Source organism: Coregonus clupeaformis, unplaced genomic scaffold (genome assembly GCF_020615455.1).
Source record: "Coregonus clupeaformis isolate EN_2021a unplaced genomic scaffold, ASM2061545v1 scaf1995, whole genome shotgun sequence".
NCBI classification, from domain to species: Eukaryota; Metazoa; Chordata; class Actinopteri; order Salmoniformes; family Salmonidae; genus Coregonus; species Coregonus clupeaformis.
In genome coordinates, this window is record NW_025535449.1 from 7,501 (window position 1) to 17,500 (window position 10,000).

At 48.6% G+C, this 10,000-nt stretch overlaps 1 protein-coding gene across 1 annotated transcript in view; it reads right to left on the minus strand.

The window, feature by feature from the left end:
- Positions 1 to 9,520: 9,520 nt before the first annotated feature.
- LOC121562509 (slit homolog 2 protein-like) overlaps positions 9,521 to 10,000 on the minus strand; it is a 35,773-nt gene continuing 35,293 nt past the window's right edge. The window contains exon 4 of the mRNA XM_045219032.1: positions 9,521 to 9,900. Coding sequence (XP_045074967.1) covers positions 9,825 to 9,900 — 76 coding nt within the window. The 3' untranslated portion in view covers positions 9,521 to 9,824. The remainder of the gene's footprint in view (positions 9,901 to 10,000) is intronic.

Genomic DNA, 10,000 nt, shown 5'->3' on the forward strand with positions numbered 1-10,000 from the left:
GCAGGAGTACCGGTACTGAGTCAATGTGCAGGAGTACCATCACCTAGTCAATGTGCAGGAGTACCACAATGTGCAGGAGTACCAGTACTGAGTCAATGTGCAGGAGTACCAGTATTGAGTCAATGTGCAGGAGTACCAGTACTGAGTCAATGTGCAGGGGTACCAGTACCGAGTCAATGTGCAAGAGTACCAGTACTGAGTCAATGTGCAGGGGGTACCAGTACTGAGTCAATGTGCAGGTGTACCAGTACTGAGTCAATGTGCAGGGGTACCAGTACTGAGTCAATGTGCAGAGTACCAGTACTGAGTCAATGTGCAGGTGTACCAGTACAGAGTCAATGTGCAGGAGTACCAGTACTGAGTCATGGCTGCAGGAGTACCAGTACTGAGTCAATGTGCAGGAGTACCAGTACTGAGTCAATGTGCAGGGTACCAGTACTAGTCAATGTGCAGGGGTACCAGTACTGAGTCAATGTGCAGGGGATACCAGTACTGAGTCAATGTGCAGGAGTACCAGTACTGAGTCAATGTGCAGGAAGTACCAGTACTGAGTCAATATGCAGGAAGTACCAGTACTGAGTCAATGTGCAGGAAGTACCAGTACTGAGTCAATGTCCAGGAAGTACCAGTACTGAGTCAATGTGCAGGAGAAGGGGGGAGAGGAGGAGGGAGAGGAGGGGAAAGGAGAGAGGAGAGGAGAGAGAAAAAGAAAAGAGAAGAGAGGAAAGAGGAGAGAGAGGAGAGAAAGAGAGGGAGAAGAGAGAGGAAAGAGAAGGAGAGAGGAGAGGAGAGAGGAGAGTGTCAACATGGAATACTCATGTTGGTGTTTCTGAGCGGCGTTCTCAGCCTGCTCGTCTCGGTGGGAGTGTGTGTGTGTGTGTGTCGGGGTTAAAGCGCTCTCCCACGGGGGACAAGCGTCGGCCTTCTCGGCTGCTAGGCAACGCGCCGGCCCTCAAATGCCAAAAACCTCATCTGGCTTTTAGTGGGATTAGGAAGAAACGTACACACACACACACAGACAGAGAAGCACAAACACACATATAAACAACCACACACACAGTCTGACTCCCTCACCCTGTGCAAGTCTCAGTACACTGCTTTATAAAGGCCTCTCTCTCCCTCTCTCTCTCTCTCTCTCTCTCTCTCTCTCTCTCTCTCTGTCTCTGTCTCTGTCCTTCTCTGTCTCTGTCTCTGTCTCTGTCTCTGTCTCTGTCTCTCTCTCTCTCTCTCTCTCTCTCTCTGTCTCTGTCTCTGTCTCTGTCTCTCTCTCTCTCTCTCTCTCTCTCTCTCTCTCTCTCTCTCTTCTCTCTCTCTCTCTCTCTCTCTCTCTCTCTCTCTCTCTCTCTCTCTCTCTCTCCCTCTCTCTGTCTCTGCCCTGTCTCTCTCTCTCTCTCTCTCTCTCTCTCTCTCTCTCTCTCTCTCTCTCTCTCTCTCTCTCGTCTCTCTCTCTCTGTCTCTCTCTCCACTCTCTCTCTCTCTGTCTCTCTCTCTCTCTCTCTCTCCCTCTCCATTCTCTCTCTCTCTCTCTCTCTCTCTCTCTCTCTCTCTCTGTCTCTCTCTCTCTCTCTCTCTGTCTCTCTCTCTCTCTCTCTCTCTCTCTCTCTCCCTCTCTCTCTCTCTCTGTCTCTCTCTCAACCTCTCTCTCTCTCTCTCTCTCTCTCTCTCTCTCTCTCTCTCTCTCTCTCTCTCTCTGTCTCTCTCTCTCTGTCTCTCTCTCACTCTCTCTCTCTCTGTCTCTCTCTCTCTCTCTCCCTCTCCATCTCTCTCTCTCTCTCTGTCTCTCTCGCTCTCTCTCTGTCTCACTCTCTCTCTCTCTGTCTCTCTCTCTCCATCTCACACTAGTGTCTCTCTCTCTTTCTCTGGTAGCCCTTTCCTGCAGTCAAATTACTAGTGTACTCATGGGTGGAATGTTACTACTGTTTTTCATAATTTCCTAATTAATCCCCCAAAAAATTTTACACCTGTGTCAAACGGTTTTCTTATATTTCAGTCTTCTGTGATGTATATAAAGTGTAATATTGGGATGCAAACTCAAAATGTAATACATTTCAACTCTATATCTGATATGGTACAGGTGTCATAACCATGTGTGTGAGGTGTATACTTTGGTTTCAAAGTAGATTTGTTTAAGACTACCAAGAAACACTCTGCGTGACCCTGATTTAGCCCACTGCAGTAAAAGGTTAAGATGGAGGAAAAAGCAATTGACATTCTAAAAAAATTCAATTTCCAGTCGGAGTTCAACAGAGCGCTGAGGAATGATCCATACAGGAACCACTATATAGAACTTTCCATCTATTGTCATGACAACTTCATTCCACACGTATTGTTGACATTTTATTACACTAAATGACATGCACGCGTACACACACACTAACTATGTTGATGGGACGGGGTAGCGGTTTCCATATGGTAACCTGGGAAGCCGTTGTCAGGAGAATGCTGGTGGTGTCAGGAGAGGCCAAGGGCAAAAAAAACAACATGCACACACGCAAAGCGCTTACGCACACACAGTAAACCAGTGACCCATTCTCTCCTCCTCTCATCCACACAATCCCCTCTTCCCTCTTTCATCTATCTCCCCTTTCATCTCCCTCCTGGAAGACTTGGCTCATACAGCCCTGGGGAGGAGAAGAGGAGGAGGGAGGGAGGGGGGAGGAGAATAGGAGAGTAGGGAAAGGGCGAGAGAGGGTAGAGAGGAGGGAGAGAGAGAGAGAGAGAGAGAGAGAGAGAGAGAGAGAGAGAGAGAGAGAGAGAGAGAGAGAGAGAGAGAGAGAGAGAGAGAGAGAGAGAGAGAGAGAGAGAGAGAGAGAGAGAGAGAGAGAGAGAGAGAGAGAGAGAGAGAGAGAGAGAGAGAGAGAGAGAGAGAGAGAGAGAGAGAGAGAGAGAGAGAGGAGAGAGAGAGAGAGAGAGAGAGAGAGAGAGAGAGAGAGAGAGAGAGAGAGAGAGAGAGAGAGAGAGAGAGAGAGAGAGAGAGAGAGAGAGAGAGAGAGAGAGAGAGAGAGAGAGAGAGAGAGAGAGAGAGAGAGAGAGAGAGAGAGAGAGAGAGAGAGAGAGAGAGAGAGAGAGAGAGAGAGAGAGAGAGAGAGAGAGAGAGAGAGAGAGAGAGAGAGAGAGAGAGAGAGAGAGAGAGAGAGAGAGAGAGAGAGAGAGAGAGAGAGAGAGAGAGAGAGGGAGAGAGAGAGAGAGAGAGAGAGAGAGAGAGAGAGAGAGAGAGAGAGAGAGAGAGAGAGAGAGAGAGAGAGGAGAGAGAGAGAGAGAGAGAGAGAGAGAGAGAGAGAGAGAGAGAGAGAGAGAGAGAGAGAGAGAGAGAGAGAGAGAGAGAGAGAGGGAGGGAGAGAGAGAGAGAGAGAGAGGGGGAGAGAGAGAGAGAGAGAGAGAGAGCGAGAGAGAGAGAGAGAGAGAGAGAGAGAGAGAGAGAGAGAGAGAGAGAGAGAGAGAGAGAGAGAGAGAGAGAGAGAGAGAGAGAGAGAGAGAGAGAGAGAGAGAGAGAGAGGAGGGGAGTGATAGAGAGAGAAAGAGAGGAGGGGAGTGATGGAGAGAGGAGAGACCAATCCCTGAATATCAATAAGCCTGTCCGTCCGTCCGTCCGTCCGTGTGTGTTCAGTCAGGTGAAAGTAGGAGTAGTGTGTGCGTTTGATCAGTAATACCCTCCACATGCTGAGACCAGATGTGTCTGTATAACCCACGTGTCAAAATAAGGTCACTAATTAGTAAGGAACTCACCTCTACCTGGTTGTCTAGGTCTTCATTGAATAGAAAAACCCAAAACTGCAGGACACTCGTCCCTCCATGAAATGAGTTTGACGCTGATTAACATACGGCCCAGTACATCACTGGGGCCGGAGCTTCCCTGCCATCCAGGACCTCTATACCAGGCGGTGTCAAAGGAAGCCCCTGGGAATTGTCAAAGACTCCAGCCACCCTAGTCATAGACTGTTCTCTCTGCTACCGCACGGCAAGCGGTGCCGGAGCGCCAAGTCTAGGTCCAAGAGGCTTCTTAACAGCTTCTACCCCCAAGCCATAAGACTCGTGAACAGCTAATCAAATGGCTACCCGGATTATTTGCGTTGTCCCCCCCTTACGCTGCTGCTACTCTCTGTTTATTATCTATGTATAGTCACTTTAACTCTACCCACATGTACATATTACCTCAATTACATTTACATTTTACATTTTAGTCATTTAGCAGATGCTCTTATCCAGAACGACTTACAGTTAGTGAGTGCATACATTTTTCAATTACCTCGACTAACCTGTGCCCCCGCACATTGACTCTGTACCGGTACCCCCTGTATATAGCCTCCCTACTGTTATTTTACTGCTGCTCTTTAATTATTTTTTATTTTAATTTTTTACTTATCCATTTTTTGTATTTGGCGCATATGACAAATACAATTTGATTTGATTTGATTTTAGTGTATTATACTCAGGAAAAGTTAGGCGTCTAGTGATAGAGCGGCAGGTAGCCTAGCAGGAGGCAGATAGCCTAGCGGGAGAAAGATAGCCTAGCGGGCAGAAGGTAGCCTAGCGGGCAGAAGGTAGCCTAGCGGGCAGAAGGTAGCCTAGCGGGCGGCAGGTATCCTAGCGGTTAGCAGGTAGCCTAGCGGTTAGCAGGTAGCCTACTGGGCAAAAGGTATCCTAGTAGTTAGCAGGTAGGCTAGCGGAAATCAGATAGCCTAGTGGGCAGAAGGTAGCCTAGCAGGAGGCAGGTAGCCTAGCGGGCGGCTAGCTGGCGTTAGCGGGTGTTTAGCTGAACAAAAGGTATCCTAGTAGTTAGCAGGTAGGCTAGCGGAAATCAGATAGCCTAGTGGGGTGAGACGGTAGCTAGCGGGAGGCAGGTAGCCTAGGGGAGGCTGGTAGCTAGCGGTTAGCAGGTAGCTAGGCAAAAGGTATCCTAGTAGTTAGCAGGTAGGCTAGCGGAAATCAGATAGCCTAGAGTAGAAGGTAGCCTAGGCGGCGGCTGGTAGCCTAGAGGGGAGGAGGTAGCCTAGGGGGGTGGCAGGTAGCCTAGGGAGGCAGGTAGCCTAGGGGGAGGCAGGTAGCCTAGTGGGAGGCAGGTAGCTAGGGGGTGGCAGGTAGCCTAGGGGAAGGCAGGGAGGCAGCCTAGTGGGAGGCAGGTAGCCTGGGAGGCAGGTAGCCTAGGGGGCAGGTAGCCCTAGGGGGTGGCAGGCATAGCCTAGGGGAGGCAGGTAGCCTAGGGGGGAGGCAGGTAGCCTAGTGGGAGGCAGGTAGCCTAGGGGGAGGCAGGTAGCCTAGGGGAGGCAGGTAGCCTAGGGGGTGGCAGGTAGCCTAGGGGGAGGCAGGTAGCCTAGGGGGAGGCAGGTAGCCTAGGGGGAGGCAGGTAGCCTAGGGGGAGGCAGGTAGCCTAGTGGGAGGCAGGTAGCCTAGGGGAGGCAGGTAGCCTAGTGGGAGGCAGGTAGCCTAGGGGAGGCAGGTAGCCTAGGGGGAGGCAGGTAGCCTAGTGGGAGGCAGGTAGCCTAGTGGGAGGCAGGTAGCCTAGTGGGAGGCAGGTAGCCTAGGGGGAGGCAGGTAGCCTAGGGGAAGGCAGGTAGCCTAGTGGGAGGCAGGTAGCCTAGGGGGAGGCAGGTAGCCTAGTGGGAGGCAGGTAGCCTAGCGGATAGAGCATTGGGCCAGTTACTGAAAGGTCGCTGGTTTGAATTCCCGAGCCGACATTGTGGAAAATCTGTGCAAGGCACTTAACCCTAAATTGCTCCAGGGGCGCTGTGCTATTAACCCTAATTAGCTCCAGGGGCGCTGTACTATTAACCCTAATTAGCTCCAGGGGGCGCTGTACTATTAACCCTAATTAGCTCCAGGGGCGCTGTGCTATTAACCCTAATTTGCTCCAGGGGGCACTGTACTATTAACCCTAATTAGCTCCAGGGGCGCTGTGCTATTAACCCTAATTAGCTCCAGGGGGCACTGTACTATTAACCCTAATTAGCTCCAGGGGCGCTGTGCTATTAACCCTAATTAGCTCCAGGGGCGCTGTGCTATTAACCCTAATTAGCTCCAGGGGCGCTGTGCTATTAATCCTAATTTGCTCCAGGGGCGCTGTGCTATTAACCCTAATTAGCTCCAGGGGCGCTGTGCTATTAACCCAATTAGCTCCAGGGCGCAGTGCTATTAATCTAATTTGCTCCAGGGGCGCTGTGCTATTAACCCTAATTAGCTCCAGGGGCGCTGTACTATTAACCCTAATTAGCTCCAGGGGGCGCTGTACTATTAACCCTAATTAGCTCCAGGGGGCGCTGTACTATTAAAACAACACATTTCACTGCAGCTACCCAGTGTGTTGTTGTCGCAGGCCTGTAACACCCCTCACTTCCGTTTCCCATAGAACAGAATACAGGAAGATATATGGTCAGTCAGAGACCAACAAACACACACACACGCCCCTGTGTGTCACAGATGAGCAGAGAGCAGTATATATGAGTTATATTTTACCCTGGCCCACACACTGAGACCAACACCAGCTTCAAGCCTTGAGACACACACACACAGAGAAACACACACACCAAACACACACACAGAGAAACACACACACACGTATATATACACACACACACACACACACACAGAGAAACACACACACCAAACACACACACAGAGAAACACACACACACGTATATACACACACACACACACACAGAGAAACACACACACCAAACACACACACAGAGAAACACACACACACGTATATACACACACACACACACACACACACACAGAGAGAAACACACACACACGTATATACACACACACCAAACACACACAGAGAAACACACACACCAAACACACACACAGAGAAACACACACACCACACACACACACAGAGAAACACACACACCAAACACACACACAGAGAAGCACACATACACACGTATATATACACACACACACACACACACAGAGAGAAACACACACACATATATACACACACACACACACACAGAGAGAGAAACACACCGAACACACACCGAACACACACCAAACACACACCGAACACACACCAACCACCACACCAACCACCACACCAGCCACAGAGCATAGACAACGTTTGCTCTGAATCATCAGAGTTATAATGTTGTTTTATGTCATTCACTGTATAAATACACTCACCATAAATATAGAAATATATTCTGCCTCATATATTCATTCAGACCACAGAATCCTATGATGGGAACTCAGCTCCACATTTAAACCCTTCCGCCTCTCCCTCTCTCTCTCTCTCTCCTCCCCTCTCTCTCTCTCTCTCTCTCTCTCTCTCTCTCTCTCTCTCTCTCTCTCTCTCTCTCTCTCTCTCTCTCTCTCTCTCTCTCTCGCACTCTCTCTCGCACTCTCTCTCTCTCTCTCTCTGCCCTCTCTGGCTCGCCTGTAAATGGCTTTTCTCTCTCTCCCTCACTCTCTCTTTCATCCTGGCTGGCCTGTAAAGGGCTTTCTCTCTCTCTCTCTCTCTCTCTCTCTCTCTCTCTCTCTCTCTCTCTCTCTCTCTCTCTCTCTCTCTCTCTCTCTCTCTCTCTCTCTCTCTCTCTCTCTCTCTCCAAATGTCATATTATGTCTATATACAGTGTTGTAACGATGTGCAAATAGTTAAAGTACAAATGGGAAAATAAATAAACATAAATATAGGTTGTATTTACAATGGTGTTTGTTCTTCACTGGTTGCCCTTTTCTTGTGGCAAAATCTTGCTGCTGTGATGGCACACTGTGGTATTTCACCCAATAGATATGGGAGTTTATCAAAATTGGATTTGTTTTCAAATTCTTTGTGGGTCTGTGTAATCTGAGGGAAATATGTGTATCTAATATGGTCACACATTTGGCAGGAGGTTAGGAAGTGCAGCTCAGTTTCCACCTCATTTTGTGGGCAGTGTGCACATAGCCTGTCTTCTCTTGAGAGCCAGGTCTGCCTACGGCGGCCTTTCTCAATAGCAAGGCTATGCTCACTGAGTCTGTACATAGTCAAAGCTTTCCTTAAGTTTGGGTCAGTCACAGTGGTCAGGTATTCTGCCACTGTGTACTCTCTGTTGAGAGCCAAATAGCATTCTAGTTTGGTCAGTTTTTTTGTCAATTCTTTCCAATGTGTCAAGTAATTATCTTTTTGTTTTCTCATGATTTGGTTGGGTCTAATTGTGTTGTTGTCCTGGGGCTCTGTGGGGTCTGTTTGTGTTTGTGAACAGAGCCCCAGGACCAGCTTGCTTAGGGGACTCTTCTCCAGGTTCATCTCTCTGTAGGTGATGGCTTTGTTATGGAAGGTTTGGGAATGGCTTCCTTTTAGGTGGTTGTAGAATTTAACATCTATTTTCTGGATTTTGATAACTAGCGGGTATTGGCCTAATTCTGCTCTGCATGCATTGTTTGGGGTTTTGTGTTGTACACAGAGGGGTCGGCAGGTAGCTTAGTGGTTAAGAGCGTTGTACCAGTAACCGAAAGGTCGCTGGTTCTAATCCCCAAGCCGACTAGGTGAAAAATCTGTCGATGTGCCCTTGAGCAAGGCACTTAACCCTAATTGCTCCTGTAAGTCGCTCTGGATAAGAGCGTCTGCTAAATGACCAATTTATTATTTTATTTATATTTTTGCAGAATACCTGCATGCAGAGTCTCAATTTGGTGTTTGTCCCATTTTGTGAATTATTGGTTGGTGAGCGGACCCCAGACCTCACAACCATAAAGGGCAATGGGTTCTATAACTGATTCAAGTATTTTTACCCAGATCCTAAAAGGTATGTCGAATTTTATGTTCCTTTTTGATGGCGTATAAGGCCCTTCTTGCCTTGCCTCTCAGATCGTTCACAGCTTTGTGGAAGTTACCTGTGGCGCTGATGTTTAGGCCGAGGTAGGTATAATTATTTGTGTGCTCTAGGGTCAACGGTGTCTAGATGGAATTTGTATTGGTGGTCCCTCATTCCAGAATGTTCACATTGATTCTAATTGATGATTGGATGGAAGGTTCTAGCTATGGAGTTCCTGTAGAGGTAATACTAGTGATTCTATATTGGCATTCTACAGTTCCAACTTTTATCACACTGCAACATAGCCATTCAAATAGGAAGACCGCACAGCGCATTCTGCTAGCTAGTCTGTCTGGCACATTCTGCTAGCTAGTCTGTCTGGCACATTCTGCTAGCTAGTCTGTCTGGCACATTCTGCTAGCTAGTCTGTCTGGTACATTCTGCTAGCTAGTCTGTCTGGCACATTCTGCTAGCTAGTCTGTCTGGTACATTCTGCTAGCTAGTCTGTCTGGCACATTCTGCTAGCTAATCTGTCTGGTACATTCTGCTAGCTAGTCTGTCTGGCACATTCTGCTAGCTAGTCTGTCTGGTACATTCTGCCAGCTAGTCTGTCTGGCACATTCTGCTAGCTGGTCTGTCTGGCACATTCTGCTAGCTAGTCTGTCTGGCACATTCTGCTAGCTAGTCTGTCTGGTACATTCTGCTAGCTAGTCTGTCTGGCACATTCTGCTAGCTAGTCTGTCTGGTACATTCTGCCAGCTAGTCTGTCTGGCACATTCTGCTAGCTAGTCTGTCTGGCACATTCTGCTAGCTAGTCTGTCTGGTACATTCTGCTAGCTAGTCTGTCTGGCACATTCTGCTAGCTAGTCTGTCTGGCACATTCTGCTAGCTAGTCTGTCTGGTACATTCTGCTAGCTAGTCTGTCTGGCACATTCTGCTAGCTAGTCTGTCTGGCACATTCTGCTAGCTAGTCTGTCTGGCACATTCTGCTAGCTAGTCTGTCTGGCACATTCTGCTAGCTAGTCTGTCTGGCACATTCTGCTAGGTAGAGGGATAGATGGAGGGATCGATAGAATCGTCCGGAACTTACAGTCTGTAGAGTTTCAGTGTTCCCAGGAACAGAAGCTCTGGAAACACCTGGAGACTGTTCCGGTTCAGACGCCTGGAACGACAACACACACACACACACACACATTAGGAACAACACACACACACACACACACACACAGACATTAGGAACAACACACACACACACACACACA